At 55.4% G+C, this 17633-nt stretch overlaps 2 protein-coding genes across 6 annotated transcripts; one reads left to right on the plus strand and one right to left on the minus strand.

The window, feature by feature from the left end:
- On the plus strand, positions 1 to 1566 carry Fam212a (family with sequence similarity 212, member A; the record flags this gene model as incomplete). Its single annotated transcript, XM_005410222.2, is given in 2 exon segments — positions 1 to 72; positions 739 to 1566. Coding segments are annotated over 2 exon segments (843 nt in total). The 3' UTR covers positions 1531 to 1566.
- A 145-nt stretch (positions 1567 to 1711) lies between these two features.
- Uba7 (ubiquitin-like modifier activating enzyme 7) lies at positions 1712 to 10713 on the minus strand. Of its 5 annotated transcripts, none has more exons than XM_013507601.1 (24): positions 10525 to 10713; positions 10274 to 10442; positions 10048 to 10182; positions 9832 to 9938; positions 9424 to 9514; positions 9199 to 9334; positions 8929 to 9026; positions 8693 to 8839; positions 7705 to 7875; positions 7444 to 7551; positions 7209 to 7289; positions 6974 to 7129; positions 6726 to 6891; positions 6444 to 6649; positions 6291 to 6355; positions 6030 to 6213; positions 5882 to 5956; positions 5521 to 5686; positions 5017 to 5087; positions 4668 to 4763; positions 4394 to 4576; positions 2562 to 2654; positions 2390 to 2490; positions 1712 to 1938 (listed from the first exon to the last, which is right to left on the minus strand). In XM_013507601.1, the coding sequence occupies exons 1-24, from the start codon at positions 10578 to 10580 to the stop codon at positions 1806 to 1808; spliced, it is 2994 nt and encodes a 997-aa protein (XP_013363055.1). In that variant the 5' UTR covers positions 10581 to 10713; the 3' UTR covers positions 1712 to 1805. The 5 variants fall into 5 exon arrangements, with proteins under 5 accessions (XP_013363055.1, XP_005410280.1, XP_013363054.1 ...); XM_005410223.1 differs by having other exon boundaries at positions 5017 to 5138; XM_013507600.1 differs by having other exon boundaries at positions 6030 to 6216.
- Between the last annotated feature and the right edge of the window lie 6920 nt (positions 10714 to 17633).

Here is a 17633-nt window from a genome sequence, read left to right on the forward strand (position 1 = left end):
GGCGCGCGCCCCGGCGCCGACATGCACAGCGCGCGGCTCGACGGCCTCCTGAGCCAGCTCCGCTGGGAAATGGTGAGGCGTGGGGGTGGGTGTGGCACCGAGGACGCGTGAGGGGTGCCCGGCGCCGCCAGCCTGGGTGCCCACCCGAGCGCGAGGGGGCGGGGCGGCCAGATGGCCCGAGGCGGGTGTTAGACGGCCGCGAGCGCCTCCGGGCATCAGGTAGCAGCCGGCCAGCTGGCCATGCCGCCGGTCCGTGCGCGAGCAGGGTGGTTGGAGAGGACTTCTGGGCCGGCCGGGCAGGGTGCGCCAAGGGCCTGAAGAGGCCCGGTGCTTCTGTGGGCCCCCCGACGCAGGCGGCCTGCTTCCCTTACCCCCCGCCTGACAAGCACTCTCTCCGTCTCTGTACGACTCTTCGGGCTCTGGGATCTGCGTCCCCCCGGGAGGCGCAGGACGCCCCTCCCCAAAGCCGGCAGGACTTACTTCCCAGTGCAGGCCCTGAAGTGCAGGCCCTGACGGCGGGTGCTGACTTGCCCGGCCCTGCGTGCTGCAGCCTGCTGCACTGCCACCGGGTCTGCTCGACTGCCGGGGCCGCGGTCCCTGCCCTGTGCTCTCTCCCCGCTGCTGCCCAGGCCCGCAGCCCTCTGAAAGCCTCTGGGCCCTCTGTTCTCGGCTGATCGGGCCGGGCGCACAGGGGTGACCGCGGCACCCCTCCGACTTCTGCCCTCTCTTCCCCTTCAGCTGTGTAGCCGGAACACAGGCTCCTCCCCATTGCCTGGCCCCCGGCAGCCGCCCCCCAAAGCGGAGCCGGGTGTGCAGACCAGCCACCCGCTTGGGGCCTCGGACGCCCTGGAGGACTCTGTCTGCTATGCGGAGGAGGAGGAGGCAGCCTTGGTGACAGAAGACAGGCGCGCAGCCTTGGGGGGTCACGGGGAGCGCAGTCTGGACTGGGACTCGGGCTTCTCGGAGGAGTCGGGCAGCACATGGCGAGAAGAGGAGTTGCCCGTACCCCCGCGCCCAGGGTGCCAGGGCCGCCCCCGTCAGGGCCAGCGGCTCTCAGTCGGTGGCCTCCCGCTGTCCAGCATGGCATCTGTACCCAGCGCCCCATCTGCACACCGTCCACGGCCCAAGTCCACCCCGGACGCCTGCCTGGAGCACTGGCAGGGACTGGAAACGGACGACTGGACAGCAGCCCTGCTGAGCAGGGGTCGCAGCCGCCAGCCCCTGGTGCTGGGGGACAACTGCTTTGCTGACTTAGTGCACAACTGGATGGAGCTGCCTGAGGCAGCAGGCGAGGGGGGCGATGGAGGTGCACCCCGTGCTCGGCCTCGGCCCCCCCAGTTCTTGCTTGGCCTCTCTGAGCAGCTGCGGCGCCAGCTGGCCCGGGCTCGCCGAGCAGCCGTGGCGGGAAAGCGCCTCTCGTGCCCGCCTCGGCCGGACCCCGAACTGCCTGCCGACGTCTCGCGGTTTGCAGCCCTCATGCACTGCCGCAGCCGCCAGCCCATCATCTGCAATGATGTCAGCTACCTCTGACCCCGCCTCCACCGGGACAATAAAAGCCTTTTTCTACGCTGTTGTTCCATACCCCCGAGGCTGCAGAAGGCAGCTCAGCCCCACCGCGCCCGGCCCAGGCGAGCAAATCCGAAGTCTTTCTTTCCCTTCCATGTCACACCCGTGTGTTCCAGCGCCCCATGTCATCACCCGTCTTCTCCACTCAGGGCTTCCTTCAGCGAGTTTTATTGAGTGCCTGCTGGGGCCTCGGAGTCAGGGCTCTGCGCGGGGCTGCCTAAGCCGAGGGCAGCGCAGCCTTAGCACAGCTCGTAGTGCAGAGGTGGGAAGGCCGTGTCCTCCTCCTCGCCCTCGCAGCTCAGCTCCAGCACCAGCACCCGCTGTCCAGACCCAGGCGCCCAGCCTGTCACCTGCTGAACCCGTTCCGTCACCCTGGTATGGGGGGTGGTTGGAGATTAGGCAGGTGAACCGACGCAAACAGAGACAACCTGGCACAGACTTGCGGGTGCTGGTGAGCCCTCTGGAGCTCAAACCAGGAGCAGGAGTCGCTCAAGACAGGAAACATCTGAAACTATTTTAGGAGCAGCTGGCGGGGCGGGCAGGAGGCAGGAAGCTGCGGGTCCCCTGGGAGTGGGCCATGAAACGGGGGCTGGACAGGGCGTGGGGAGCCAGTGGGGGAGGCCGAGCAGGCAGCCCCTGAAACAGCCCCTCCTTCAAACCTTCAGCCTTGCCCCACCCCCAGCCCATTTGCTAGCTCCATTTGGTCAAAGTGCTTCGGGACGGTGTAAGGGGCCCAGGGTGGGGTCAGGAAGAAGAGAGACTGTATGTGCCTATCTTCACCCTGAGGAAGGCAGGGCCTGGCCGTAGCCAGGTGCAGGCTCACCTGAGGGGCAGGTACTGAGCCTGATTCTTAGGGGAGTCCTTGGCTGAATAGAGCAGAGCACCACCAAACAGCAGCATCTTCACCTTGAGCCCGTATTTCTCCTAGAAAACACAGGTCAGACGCCTGCTGGGCAGGCTGGGCAGAGCTGGGACAGAGTGGGGAAGGGACACACCTGGAGATGGGCCAGCAGTGACTCCAGCGTCCTCTCAGGCTGCCCAGCAGGCACCTTCAGGGGGTCCCAGCCGGTCCACTTTAGGTCATGGAACTGGGGGTGGAAGCCGGGAGGAGGGAGAGATTGCTCATCCAAGTTGCAACCCTGGTCCCAGTTCCTAGCAGCCTTCTTAGGGGAGGAGCTGGACTAGAGGCAGGAAGCGAGCCGGGAGTGGGGGGTGGAAGGCAGAATCTGGGCCCAAGCTGGGGCCAGCACAGGAAATGGGGCTATGGGGCCCGCACAGGGAAACAGATGATCCATCAGGCAGGCCAGTTGCTGGGGGTGGGGGCTGGGGGTGGTGCTTCCTGAGGAAGCCAGAGCCAGGCTGCTGTAGTCTCTGATAAAGCTGTGTGTTCCTCAAATGCAAGGTTGCACACATCCTCCTTGCCCATCCTTATGGGGCCTTCGACTACTCTTGTAAACACTGGGGCCAAGGGCACGGTGACCACCAAGCCCCTCTGGCCCACAGATCCCGGCAGGGACACATGCAGTCCACAGAGGCCTCCTCTTCCTGTCATTTCCTTCCCTTTTCCAAGAGACCTGAGGTTCTGGTGTCCAGAGCTGAAGACAGAAGAGGGGCCAGAGCCAGAGCCCAGGACAGGGAGGCCTTGCCAACCCCTTAAACAGCACACTGGGGTTGAGCTGAGACTGCGCTAGATGCAAGAAGGGGGCTCCCCCTGCCTCTCTTCCATGGACAAAGGCAGCCTGTGTGCTGCTTAGAGGTGGGGCACCTCACAAAGGGGCTCTGTGTCCTGTGTCCAGAGGGACCCTAGGGCTACCCAGCAAAGCCCAGTGCCGGCCAGTGACCTCTGCCCCAGTCCCTGGGCATCCCCTCTGCCCCCTTTCCCGTGCCTGGAGGAAACGGCAATTACTGCAGAGCCTGTGCACACAATGGGAGGCATTCCCGGCCCCTCACTCGTAGGAGCACACATGCACACAAGCCCAGGAACACCCACACGTGTACCCACATGCACAGCCTTGCGTGCCCACACTGAGGAAGAGCCCTGGACTCCCATCTGGCACACAAATGTGCAAGCTTGCTACCTCCATGCCCACACACCGGAGATGCCCCGACTCTGGCAAACTTATGTCTGCAACCCAAGCACACACGCCTGTGGGGCTGCAGACTCACACACCTGGTGGCCAGCCTGGTGCCCTTTAACCCAGCCTTGCGGGGACAGGCCAGGGCCCTGCAGGGAGGATCTGGACTCTTTCTGGGGCCGAAGCCCTGGCTCCCTTTTCCTACCTCCTCCCCCTTGCTAACAGCTCCCCACTCAGACACTGCTGGGAAGCAGGGGGCTGTGGGGATGTCTGGCTCCACTAATGAGTTAAAGCTGCAGCTCCCCCAGACCCTGGACTCTTTGTTTGTGGTGGGGGTGGGGTGGGGGTCCGCGTGTGAGGGGGGGGGAGTGGCTGATGGCTGCTTCCTGTGTCTGACAGGTCCCAGCCTGGTTTCCTAGCAGGAAGGGGGCCAGAGGGAGTCTTGAGGACTCCTTCACTATCTGGGTTCTAGAGAGCGCCTGAAAGCTGGAGTGGGCCTGGGCTTGCTTTTGTTTTTATTTTTGTACTGGAGATTGGAGCCAGAGCCTCCGCCAGCCCTTGTTTTATTTTGAGATAGGATCTCACTAAGTTGCTCAGACTAACCTCGAATTTGAGATCCCCTTGCCTCAGCCTCCTGAATAGTTGAGATGACAGGCCTGGGCCACCACAGCAGGCTTAGAGTGGGGCCTGTTTGGGTGGGCTCCAGGCAAATCCAGCATGGCTGGGAGTAGGGTGAGGTGTCCAGGGCTCACCTCCCGGATGGCTGGGGGAGAAGGTGCCGAGCGTTCGAGGCGGTTTTCAGCCAGGTCCAGGTAGGTATGACGAAAGGCCCGTGACGCGCCCACCACCTTGTACAGCTCCAGGCCCAGCAGGCCTGCCACCGCTGCTGTGGTGGTGGCAATGGCTGGGATGATCGGGCTCACCCTTCTCTTGCTCTGCCAAGGACAGGAGATCTGGTCTGGCCCACGGTGTGGCGCTTCAGCGTGGCCCGCATTTCCAGGCCTAAGCCCCAAGGGCTGGGGTTACCTGAGCAAAGTCTACTGGTTCTGAGATCCCATAGTTCTGAGCTCGCAGGCTGGCGGCTGCCCTCACAAAGTCTTTGCGGAAGCTGCTGTCTTCATCCTGCAAGGCACGAGTGACGGCAGCGTGGATGCCGCAGCAGCGCCCTCACCAGCCCCGGCCAGGTCTTGTCATATTCTGCGGCGGCGGGGGGCGGTGTTCCCCATCTCCCCTTCACCACACAATGAGGGTGAGGCTCAGGGAGGGGGAGCTGCTGGTAGGGCTCCGCTGGGAGGAGAATTCAGTCTACTCTTCTGCTCCTCGCCTTCCCCCACAATCCTCCCGGCCCAACTCCTCACCCCACGTGGAATCCCACCTTTTCAAACACCAGGGGCTTGAGGGCCGGGCCCTTGCTCCAGACTTCCAGGAATTCCTGCAGCTCAGGGCCTGTCAGGGGAGTAGGTGCTGGGTGTCCTTGGTCTGTCTCCTGTGTTCTTCCTGGAACGTGGTACCCATTCTTGGTGTCTGCCAAGCCTGTCACCACTTCCTGACCGGGCCCAAGGAGCCCACCGATTGACTGATGCTGCAGTACCCTCTCGGCCGTCCCTGCTCTGTGCATGTGCACACACCCGTGTGGCCGAAGTCCCCCAGGGCTTTTTTATTCTAACATTCCCCCAGAGGACTGGAATATGCGGTAGGCAGCAGGGAGAGGAGCTCCTGGTGGGGCCAGAAGGTGGGGCCAGAGAGAAGCGAGATGAGAGGGCCTGAGCAGTAGTGAGTTGGGTGTAGGGAGCCGGGGCCCATCTTCTTTCTGCAGCACAGGCTGAAGACAGGACCAGACCTTTGAGTGGCAGGGTGGGGGCAGGGCCAGGAGTCTCACCAGATTCAGCTAGTTCCCTAGCGGAGGGGGAGGCCAGAGGCGGGGAGTCAGTCTGTAGCAGCGACTTCAGCAGTGCCCTGAGTGCAATCTTATCCGATGAGCCAGGCAGCTCATGCATCTGGGCATACAGGTTGGCAGCTGCCAGTATGTAGAGGAGGTGCATGTCCTGCCGGCAGACCAGACCAGAGGCAGACGCATGGGTGGGAACGAGCACGTATGAGCGGACAGGGTGGGGCCCACTGCCCATCTGTGCGTCTGTGGCGTGCTTGCTTCACATGTGGACACACATATGTGCAGGAGCATGGCTCTCTCCCCATCTGTATATCTCTGTCTCAAGTCTCCCCAGAGGACCCCCACTCACTTGGCTGATGTCAAACTCCAGGGCCTGGGGACACTGTTTGGGACCTGACCAGAACAGAGTTCCATCCTCTTGCACCTAGGGACACAGAAGCTGCTAAGTCCAGTCCAGTCCCCCCAAATCCTCAGCCACGCAAGCCCTGACCACCCACTTTATCAGGTGGGAAGCGCCTCAGCAGCTGTACGATGTCATCACAGAAGCGGAGCTGCCAGTGGCCAAGGGCCCACACCACACAGTCTTGCCAGGTCCGTGGGCGCGCTCGCAGGACACCCCGCACCAGGTGCAGTGAGGTCAGCATGGGTGGCTCACCCACATCGGCCGGGGAAGTGGATGCCCTGCTGAGAGAGGAGAGCTGGAGGCTGAGCCCCGGCTCAGAGCCCTGGACTTCCCTCCGCCCAGCTGGGGCGCTTACTGTTGGTAGCGGTTGATGGTCTCTGCAGGTAGTCGGAAGAGTCCCTCAAATTCATTCCAAGCCCACTGTGGGGGAAGGAGGACCGTGAGCCGTCGGAGGAGGAGCAGCAGCCCTGCAGCTGAGCGCTGAGCTGGGGACGGGGCACGCGCTCACCTGCAGGGTGTGCTCGGAGGTGCTAGGGAAGTTCCGCACGGTGCAGACAAGGGTGGGGGCGTCCTCGGAAGCTTCAGCTGAGGCAGGGCCTTTATAAACCTCGGTCACGCCTGGCACGAACACTGAAGCGCTGCCCTGAGTGCCCTGTGTGCCTGCCTCTAGCAGTGGCTTCAGGTAGTGGGTGCAGCGGGCAGCCAGGTAGTGCCCTGGCAAGGAGCAAAGGGTCAGAGTGGGACTGGCACAGACTTGGGCAAGGCGCCAAGCTCTGAGTTAAGCACTCACGGGCCTCGAAACTGTCCACGGCAGCAACCACACCATCGACACAGGAGAAGAACTCGTCTCCATAGATGTTCTCTGTGGTGTGAGCCAGGACTTGGGTGTGCGCAGTCACCTGTAAGTCTGGGTTCAGATCTCGGGTAGCTGCCGCCGCCACCTCCGCCTTGGGCTTCTGTGAAGGGAGAAAGACCTAGGGTACTGGGGCATCACGGGAGGGCAATCTAGGACATAGCGTAGGAGGGGCTGGCACTTACACCAACGTCCTGGGGCCGGAAGAGGAACTGACGGCTGAGGTTGGAGCGCTCAACGTGGTCCAGGTCTACAACAGTCACGCCTCCACTGGCTGCAGCTCCCAGGCCCACCAGGGCAAAGCCTTTGAGTAGCTCACAGCCAATGGCACCAGCACCCACCTGTTGTGAGGAGTAGCCTTAACGGGGGGCCCTGAACTGGCCCTCCCAAAGACACGCCCGCCCTCACCCCACAGCTCACCAGGAGGTAGCGCTGGTGACTCAGCGTCTCCTGAAAACCAGCCCCAAACACTGCCATTTGGCCGTCATAGCGACACTCTTTCTAGAGGACACAGAGAGGGGTCTGTGCTGGTTGCCAGCCTAGGCTGCATCTCCTTGCTTCACTGCGTTGCTGACTCAGGACCTCAGGACCACACCTCATGCTTCTCCTCCAACCCTGATTCTGGACAAGGCTCGCACCCCCACCCAAGTCTCACCGGGGCACAGTCCTCAGGATTGGGAAGGAATTCCTCATCTTCTGGAAGACAATCAAGGGCATCAAAGTACAGCCACTGGTCCAGGGGCATGAACTTTCTGGAGATTGCCTGGGGGGTGACACTTCAGTCTCAGGGCATTCGTCAACTCCTGAGCCCCTCAGATCCAGAGGAAGCCTGCAGCTAAGTTGGTGAACCTCCTAGGGCTGGCACACACTGACCCATGAGCCTCCCCACCCATGCCCTTCCCCTGTCTGTGCCCACCTTCAGGACCTCCTGGGCAGCCACTGCTCCCAGAATGGCTGCCATGGGGCTCAGGATGCCAGCACTACTCAGGGCCACTTTCCACAGTAGGGCCTCGTCCAGCGGCTCTTCTTCTGCCCCCTTCAGTGGTCCCAGGTCCCGGGCAAGGGTTACCATGATCTCTGCATCAACCTGTGGGATGGGTCTCTGTGGCAACAGCATCCCAAACCTGAGTGCCACCCTCCACACAGAGTCTTCAGGCAGAACAGCCCTAAGCGGGAAGGCCTGGCACAGTTACCAGCCTGGGTAGCACCACCAGCGGATGCCCAGAGCAAGACAGAAGCTTGGAAGACTGCCAACCTGGGTGCAGCTTCCAGCTTGGATAGGACAGAACTGAGATCACAAAGCTGTGTGCCTGGCACTTCCATGGCCCCAACATCTAGTCTAAAATAGTGGCTTTCAGCTGGGTATAGTGGCATACGCCTGTAATCTCGGTTACTTGGGGGGCTGGGGCAGGAGGATCACAAGTGTGAGGCCAGCCCAGGCAACTTACTGAGACCCTGTCTCAAAACAAAAACAAAGACCAAAAAAGAGCTGTGCATGGTGGTGTACACCTGTAATCCCAGCACTCAGAAGGCGGAGGCAAGAGGATCGCTGAGAGTTTGAGGCCTGCCTGGCTATGTAGTAAGAGCCTATCTAAAAGAAAAAAGAAAGAAGAAAGGAAGAAAAGAAAGATAGAAAGAAAGAAAGAAAGAAAGGGAAGGAAGGAGGGAGGGAGATAAAGAGTGCTTGCCTAGCATGTGGTACAATACCCTAAGTACCCTAGGTTCATTCCCCACTACAGCATCCCCCAAAAGATAATGGTTTTCATGTCCCTTTTTTTGTCCCTTTTTTGAGTGGAGGCACTGCCTTTGGGGTATCAATGTGGACCCATGAGTGGTCACAGAGGTGAGGTCTGGTAGGTGAGACTCCGGCTAGTCAGGCCGGAGGTGGTGCGGTGGGTACTCACGGGGTCCCAGGGCCGCAGCGGCCGGCCGTGGAGGTGCTGGAACTCGTGTAGCGCACGGAAGGCTTGATGTAGGCAGCGGGCACGGCGGACTTCCCAGGCACTTGGAGCCACGACACAGGGCTGGAGCAGGGCCCTGTCCAGGGGCTTCTGCAAGGGGCAGTTCAGCGTCAGCGCCAGTCACTGCCCCCCCGGCCCCGCTGCTCACGTGCTTGCCCCTCAGGTGCACACACACTCACATGTCTCACAGTCGCAGGCCTCTTGACTTCAGTGACAACCCCACCGTGTAGGTAAGGGGAAAAAGCTGACGTGTCCCCGATCTCCAAGGACCGATCCTCTGGGAAAGATCCAGCTATAGGTTAGGACCCTGAGCCTGAGTGGGTTCTCACTCCCATCCTACCTTGCATGATATGTGTCTGATACCTTGCTGCACCCTGGGGAAGGGGAAGGGAATCTTGCTCCAAGGACTGGGTATGTGCACCCCCACAGGGATGGAGGGGTCGGCTTACTCTGCACACGGATGGGTCGGGGAAAACAGCCATTGAGCTCAACCATGCCCTCGATGCCTGAGAAAGTCACCAAGTCCCCATCACAGAAAGAGTGCTCCTTGTCTCTTCCTCTCAGAGTGAGGATGCCAGGGAAGCCCTGGGTGAGAGGTGGCTTGGCTCAGGGGTGCCCGTACCTGCCTTGCACAGGCCCTGGCACCCCTTCTCTGACCATATCCTTGCACCTACCTGGGTGATGTGCTGGATGCCAGCTGTCAGGGGTTCCACCTCTGTAGGGTCTTGCACTGTGAACTCCTCACCAAAGTCACAGAACAACTGCCTAGTAGGAAACGGCAGGGTCACTGAGGTAGCTCACAGATTGTAATTAAGGACAGGGAACACTAGGACAGGCCCTGAGGGCTCACACTGAAAAAGAAAGCAGAGAGAGACCTGGAAACTAGAGTTTGGGGTGGGGCTTAGTACAGATCTGCAGGCTGGAGTGCGGGGGGCCAGAGAGGTGGAACTGGGGACCAGAACTGGGAGAGATGATGGCACAGGCCTGAGGCTGGGTAGGGGTCCCCGGAGCAAATGCATAGCTGTGGACAGCATGTGAACAAATGCTGGCTAAGATGCGCTAGGCTGGGCAGCCAGTCTTACCCCACGAGGCCCCGGGTGTCAGTCACTAGAAAGCAGATTCCATGTTTGTGGCACAATCCACCCACTGTCAGCTGTTCCTCCAGCTTTGAGGCAGTCAGCACCACCACCTAGGTGAACACCGTGATTAGCAGGGCCAGAGCCACTGCCCAGCCCTCCCTGCTGCTGAGGGCTGGTGTGAGGGTCGGCTGGCCTGGAAGCTGGGACCAGGGAGAGCACCTGGAACTTCAGCAGTAGGTCCTCAGTGATGCCACTGGTGTGGACAGAGACCCGGACAGCTTCATTGAGTTGAGCCAAGCGTTTCTGAGAGGCCTCAGCCCTGCTCTTTCCCAAATCCGTCTCTGAGAGAAAAAACTAGGGAGAGACCCAGTACAGCCTGAGCAGAGACTCCCTAGGTCCCGACCCCACTCTGATTTGAGAACCGAAAGCTACCATGGGCCCTTACCTGAGAAGCCAGGTCAGACCAGCAGGTGGGATGGGGATCATGCAAGGTGAGGCTGCCCACACCCATCAGGACCAGGTTCTTGGCCACCTCAGCCCCCAAGCCTTGCAGGCCTGACAGCAGGACCCTGGCTTCTTGAATTCTCTGCATGGCAGGTAAGCCCAGCACAGGCCTGTGGGTGGGCAGCAGACAGGCAAGCAGTTGAGACCAGAAATTGGAAGGCCACCCACTCCCTCCCCAACCACAAGGCTCACAGCTGCCTGGAGTACAGCTCCCTGTCCAGCCACTCGGAAGGCTCCGGAACAGCCATCTGCAGGCCTGGGGCTCAACAGCAGCTGCAGTGCTCACAGCTCCGGCTCTGGAGGAAGAAGCACCAGCAGAGGCTGCAGCTCGCAGAGACAGGCACCGTGCCAGGGAGAGAAGAACGCTGCTGGCCTTTTCCTGATTCCTCTTTCATTTCAAGAGGAAACAAAAGTGAAAGCAAAACTAGACTGTGAAACTAGCCAGTCGGATCCTGGCTCCCTATCAGCACAAAAGTCAGCCCTCAGCCAGCCAAATGGGGTCTCCCCCGGGAGGGGTCCCAGCGCTGCAAAGCGGTGGTCCTTCTGACGGGGGAGGTGTGCAGCAGCCAAAATCACATGTGTTCTGATTTTTTCTTTAAACTCTTTATTTTTGAAATAATTGTAGACTCACAAGAAGTTGCAAAAATATTAGACAGAGTTCCCTAGTATCCTTCCCAGGCTTGTCTTTTTGCCTTCTTAGGTACTTGCAGCAGGATTTCTGGAGGACAGACCACAGCTCCCCACAAAACTCCATGACAGCTAAACCAAGAGCTGTCATGGGAGTTGCTGTCGTTTGTTTTTGCAGCAGGGGGATAGAACCGAGGACGTTTGCATTGAGCTACATCCCCAGCCCTTCCATTTTTTTAAAAAAAAATTTATTTCGGAACAGAGTCTCACTGAGTCACTAAGTTACCCAGGCTGGGCTCTAACTTGTGATCCTTCTCCCTCAGCCTTCTGGGGTGCTGGGATTACAGGCATGAGCCACCATGCCTGACCATAAATTGGTGGGTATTTTTAAAAACTCAGGTGAAATTTGTGTAACAAAATAAACCATTTTAGGGGGTTGGAGATACAGTTCAGTGGTAGAGCCAGCATGTATGAGGCCCTGGCTTCAATCCCTGGCATCATTACAAAAAAATTTAAAGTGTACAATTTAGTGGCATTGGCCAGGCATGGTGACACACACCTGTACTCCCAGTACTCAGGAGGTTGGAGCAATAGGATTGCTGTAAATTCACAACCAACCTGGGCTACATAGTGAGTTTTTAAGGCCAGCCTGGACTGCATGGTGAGACCCTGTCTCAAACAAAACAAAGCAAAAGTTTTCATCTCCCCAAAAGAACACTTCAAATAATTACAACTCACCACCCACTCCCAGGGTGATCCTTCAACAAATACTGCTATACTTTCTGCCTCTAGAGATTTGTCTATTTGGGATATTTCATACAGAAGAAGTCAGTGGCAAGCAGAAACACTGAACAACACCCAGGATTTGGAGACAGATTTATTTTATGTCAATGGGCACTGATTAGGATCAGTCAGAAAATATCAGGCCCTAATCGTTGGTGGTGTCAGGCTTATATGGTATAAGCAAGCAGGAAGTACAGGGGCAGAATGGCTTGTCAATTGGGGATTGGGTCTTTTTTTTTTTTTTTTTTCTGAGAAGATATTTATTCACAGGCATGGTCGCGATCTCTTCCCTTGACATAGGGGAAATATAATTCCCAACCTGCTAGATGTCAAATATGCCCAGTTCATGTCCCCTGAATATAATTTTTTTTATTTTAAAGAGTAAAAGAAGGATAACATAGTAATAGGGGAGGCTTACCAAATTACAGACAAAATGGTAGGACATTATCAATGGTTGTTGTTTTACATATTTTTATCTACAAGATAGTTTCTCAGGAAAACAAATAGACAAATAATAGTGAGTTATAGACAAAAGAGGTAGGAGATTATCAATAGTTGTTGTACTATACTTTGGTGTCTTCAAAGTGGCTTCTAAAGAAAATAAATAGAGCTATACATGAGTGACCAATTGAATAATCATTAACTATTCTCAATGGTTATTGTAGGAAGCACATAATAATAAGCATACATCCATTTACGAAATAGGATAGGAACAATACAAACATTACAGAGTTATGGACAGATTATTTAGGAAAATATCAGTGGCTGCTGTAATACATGGTGGTATCTTCAAAGTGGTTTCTCAGGAAAACAGAGATACGCAAGAAAGATCTAACAAGTAGTTACAGCCTAAGGGTAGTCAAAAATAGCATATTACCTCCTCACCAGTGACTCCTTTCACTGAGGTATGACAGCTAGAAGAAAGGCCAGGATTGAAAAGAAGGACTGAGAGACTTGCACCTGTGTCTAGCAACAGGCTGTTTTCTTGTTCCTCTATAGTCATGATTACCCGGGGCTCCTCCATGGAGATGACAGTCTGGCCAGAGGGAGAAGGCAGAGTATGCCCCGGGCCCTCTCATTCCTGTTGGACTAACTAGTAGGATGGGTCTGAGCTCTGGGGCCTCTGCTTCAGAGGGCAGACCGATCTCCAGTGGTCACCTCTGCATTCGGGGCATGGCCCAGGGGGCTTCTTCAGGCAGTTCCTCTTGAGGTGGCCTGGCTTTAACTGTGGTAGCAGATGAATGTAGTCGTTGAGTTCTTCTTGGGGCCCCAAGAATCAGACTTAGGGTCTGTTTCTCTTAGTGCTGCAGCAAAAGCAGCTGCTTTTTCTTGGTGTCTTTGTTTTCTCTCCTTGGCCTCCTCCTTGTCACGGCTATAAAATACTGAGCAGGCAATTCTTACTAACATCTCAAGTGAGCCATCTGGGGTGAAAGCCATTTATTGTAGCTTTTTCTCTCCAGCCTCCCATCACTTTGGGACCCCACAAGCAGTTAGTGTCCTCTCCCCAACCATCAGTACAGGCAGCAGGAATCTCAGTGCAGACCTCTCTGGAGCTCCACATGCGGGGACTGGGTCTTACAATATGCACCATACCAGCTATGTATCACAGCGTCCAGCCATCTCTAGGAGGCAGTAGTAACAGGACCTCTTACCTGGGCAACTAACAGACTGGCTCGGGAGACATTTTCTGTTACACCCTCCCCCTTTAGATTCCCTGGAAAATCTTTGCTGGACATATTACATGTGATCTTCTAAGACAAGGCCCAACTAGAAGTAGTAACATTAGGGTTGTCAGTGATTTGAGGATGGACCCTAGCCAAGGTTCCCCAAATTGTCTTATTACAGAGTTTTTCCCTAAATTGCTTTTTAGGAAGAGACATAATTTAGGCCTGTCCTATAATATTACTCTGGCAAGGTAGTGAAGGAGTTAATCTGATCTAGGGCAGTGTCCAGTGTTCTTTAATGTTCATCAAATCTTGGTCAAGTGTTTGATTGATTGTTCTATTCTCTTGGGGTAATTGTCCATAGAGTTTAAGGCTAAAACCACAGCTAGCAAGGGGATGGGGAAGCAAGGCCTGGGGTAAGCAAAATAGGTGTGGAGCAATCCTGTGAATGGTGTCCTCAAGCTTCAGCCATGCATGGACTGGTCAGCACCCGGAGTGACCAGAGCAGGACTTTGAGTGCCTCATCTCTTCAGAGTGAGCTTCAGTGGAGCTGTCTGGTCCATGTTAACTCTCCAGAACTCTGGAATGGTGGATCTAAAACTGAATTTCTGGAACTTGTAGAGGTAGTTAATATTCACTTGGGTTATATGTGTGTACAGGGGTGTCTAAGGTATAGCTGGTCTTTTAGCTAAATTTTTGTGGAGCTAGTTATAAGCTGTTTCTTTAACTTTGCTAGAGTTTTGTGGCCTGTATGCTGTATGTAGTTTTTATTTAATCTAGTTTTTGAGTTACATCTGCTACAAATATAGGCTCTCTGTCACTGCCAGTGTTTAAGGGTAGACCATATCTAGGGATGATTTTTCACAGCAGGACCCTATAAACTTTTGTAGTCCTTTCAGCTTGGGTAGGGAATGCCTCAGGCCAGCTTGAGTAGGTGCAGACCAGCACTAAGTCTATCTGTATATCTTAGGTCAGGGCCAATGACATAGATGCTGAAGCCTGAGCTGGCTGCAGGGATACAGGTGCCAGTGCTGTGGCTTGAACTTGTAGAACATACAATGGGGGCAGGTCTGGCTCTAATTAAGATGAGTCTTCCGTGAGGACCAGGTAAAGTTTTCTGACCTGGGTTGATGTTTCAGTCAATTACATCCTAATCCCAACCTGGGTTTAGGAGTGCAGGAAGCAGTAGCAGGAGAACTTTAGCCAAAATAGCTTTGTCCAAGGTGACCACAGCATATCTAGCTTGTCAACCCCCTTTCCTAACAGAGCTACTTCCCTCTACAAACAGGGTGTACTCAGCATCTGTCAGGGGGTTCATTTTAAAATCGGTTGGCTTGAGGATGTGGCAGGATTGAGTGGTCCAGTTATTCAAGAGGTCCAGTACAAAATGTGGCACTTGGACAGTTAGGTCTCCACCTAAGATGAGCTTGTCAGTTTTTTTTATCAGAAAGAGTGGCTAGTACAGCATGAAGGCAAGGGGAAGGCAGCCCTTAGTGGCTGGATCCAAGTAATTGGGCACTCCCAGGGGCTGACAGTCTGAGTAAGCATCATTCTTTTTGTCACCTCAAGGATCCAGATTCCATAGAAGCCAGAAGCTCTAAAAACTTTGAAGATTTCTTTCTTGTAACTAGTTTCTGCCAGATATTGCAGCAGAGCTTTTGTGGCTTTCCAGCAGGCAGCTTGTGTGTCATTAATCAGAAGGGCAGTGATATTCTGTGCTGGGAAACCAGTGAGGTCAGCTATAAGGGCTTCTCCAAGAGCGTAAACTAATTTTTGAAGCTCTGAGAGGCTGAGTCCAGGTCAATTGACTTTTGATTCCAGAACTTGGGTCTTTTCATTTAAGGGCAAAGAGGGGCTGGCTGACAGGAGCCAATTGAGAGTAGAGCAAGGCATTCTTTAGGTTCTGGCAGGTGTACCAGCAGGCTGTGGTTAGCAGAAGACCAAGGTGGCATTGACAGCTCAGAGATCCTGAACTGGATGATATTCCCCACTTGGTTTCTTTACAGGCAGTTTGGCAGTTTGAAAGTCTGTAAACATTTTGCAGTTTTGAAGCCTCTGGATATATGGTTGAATTCCTAGTTGAGTGTTTCCTGGCACAGGGTACTGTTGGCTCAGAGGTCCGTGACGGAGCTGGGAGGGACAGATAAACAGGCTGCCCCAGAGAGAAGGTGATGGGAACTTGGCCAAATCTGTTATCAGAGCCTCCCTGAAAATAGTGGGAGAGCTTTGTGGCAGTTGAGTCCAAGTGAGCTGGCCTTTTCATCTTGTCTCAGGATCTTCTTATGGCAGCAACCTGCAAGCAGAAGAAGGCATCTTTTAAATCTGGCTTTTTCAATCTTCTGAGGTCTCCACTGCACCTTTGGCTTCACCTTCACACACTGCTCTCTCAGGGGCACACTGTCTGGCCCCCCCAGGCCTTCTTCTGAAATATGGGTGGGAGCCTTTTTACCCTCAAAACTCTTGCATTCTGCATGAACCTAAAACCAGCACCATGTGGATGATGCCAAGGTCCACTGCCAGCTGGAGCGGTAGCCAGGCTTTTATCTCTTGGCTGTAGGAGTTGAGTGCTTGGATTGCTGAGCACTCTGAACCTGATTCTGAGGAACAAATTCTCTATGCTCCTGCCATTCTGGAACATAGCACTCTGCGGCTTTCTCCTCAAAGCAAAGTCTTTCATTTTTGCAGGGCAAAGAGAGGTTCAAGTTGAGGTGGGCCTGGATAGTCAGGTTTCTTTGTGTCTTGCAGACAGAGGGGACATTTTGTTTTTAGTGTCCATAGTCCTTATATGAGGCTTCTGGGTAATAGTGGTAACTTTTGACATATTGATGCGCTTTTCCCTTCCTTCTTTGATGTCTTTAAGAAGGACTTGACTGACTTTAGGTTTCTAGGCAGGGCGACCTTTGGGAAAGGCCATGGCAACTCATTTGTCAGGACTGACAGTCCAATTTTTCCTCAGTCAAAGTGTGGAACTCAGAAGGAATTGCTGACAGTCATCTCAGGTGGGCGTTAGATGATACCATCTGACCAGGATAGGAAGCAGAAGGCTCTGCAGGGAGGGCCTCTGTGGCTGAATATAGGCAGTGGCCAGCTGGAACTGGTTTGGTTTGTTTTGTTTTGTCTTTTTGAGACAGGGTCTTGCTATGCAGTTCAGGCTGGCCTTGAGCTCACTTTGTAGCCCAGGCTGGTCTCAAACCTGCAATGATCCTCCTGCCTCAGCCTCCCAAGTGCTGGGATTACAGGTGTGTGCCACCACCACTGGCTTGGTTCAATTGGCTGGAAGTAGATGAGTCGGGAGAGGGGAGTGAAGCCATAGGTGTCGGCAGCAGCTGTGGCAACTGACGAGGGGGCCAAAGTGGAATCTCAGGAAGGATGGGCCTCTGTTTTCCTTTTTTTTCCCCTTTGAGTGGTTTGGTTTCATGTTTAACTTGTTAACCTCAGAAAAGTCCTTTTTTCCTGCAGTCAGGGACTATAGGTTTTGACTAATTCCCATCTCTGATTTCTTACATGTGTGTTGTGTACCCTTGAAGGGTGGTGCGACAGACAAAGAGTGGGTGCTCCTCAGAGAAGGAGACCATTCAGATGCCCACCTGGCCATGGCCCTCGCAGGGACTTAGGTGTGACTTAGCTAAGGAGGGTGTGAGGCCTCCATTATGCCATGTGTTGATTGCCCCAGAACCGCAGGTGAAGGCCCAGTTGGCCCCCACGACCAGTGCTTCCCAGTTCTGGTGCACAGGCAGAGCAGCCTATTGCTTATGCTGTCTGTTCCACTCACTCACACAGTCATTCAACAGGCACTCAGAGGGTAAAACATTCCAACCCCCTTCCCTTGAGGGTGGTCCTGCCTATCAAGAGGTGATCAATCTCTCTTTCTGCTCAAAATGAGCAGGGCTGAAAGACAGGCTAGGGGACCCCCAGGGGTCTTGCCAGAATCAGGCAAGCAGGCAGGCAGGGAGGTAGATAGACAGACAGACAGACAGACAGACAGCATCCTCCTCTCTTTGGGGTCTGATGTGAGCTGCTTGAGTGGGGAGATAAGAATCTTCCTCCAGGCCTCCGGCGCACGGGGAGCCATGGGCGGGGAGTGCCCCGGTCTTCCAACTGGCTCACTCCCTGCCTTGTAGGTGCCCAGAAGTAGGGCCCCTGGTGCAGGGGGAGCAACGCGGCAGCGAGCGCTGTTGCACACCGGCCCTCAGGCCGGCCACTGCCACTCAATTGAGAACTACCATG

This window comes from Chinchilla lanigera, unplaced genomic scaffold (genome assembly GCF_000276665.1).
Source record: "Chinchilla lanigera isolate Chin_1 unplaced genomic scaffold, ChiLan1.0 scaffold00131, whole genome shotgun sequence".
NCBI lineage: Eukaryota > Metazoa > Chordata > Mammalia > Rodentia > Chinchillidae > Chinchilla > Chinchilla lanigera.

Coding starts and splice junctions, on each gene's coding strand:
- Uba7 (XM_013507599.1), bottom strand. CDS start 10,580: ATGGCTGTTCCGGAGCCTTCCGAGTGGCTGGACAGGGAGCTGTACTCC. Junction 5,139..5,520: donor TAGGGAACTAGCTGAATCTG/GTGAGACTCCTG, acceptor ACCACGTTCCAG/GAAGAACACAGGAGACAGAC. Junction 2,655..4,393: donor CTCCCCCAGCCATCCGGGAG/GTGAGCCCTGGA, acceptor TTCCACCCCCAG/TTCCATGACCTAAAGTGGAC.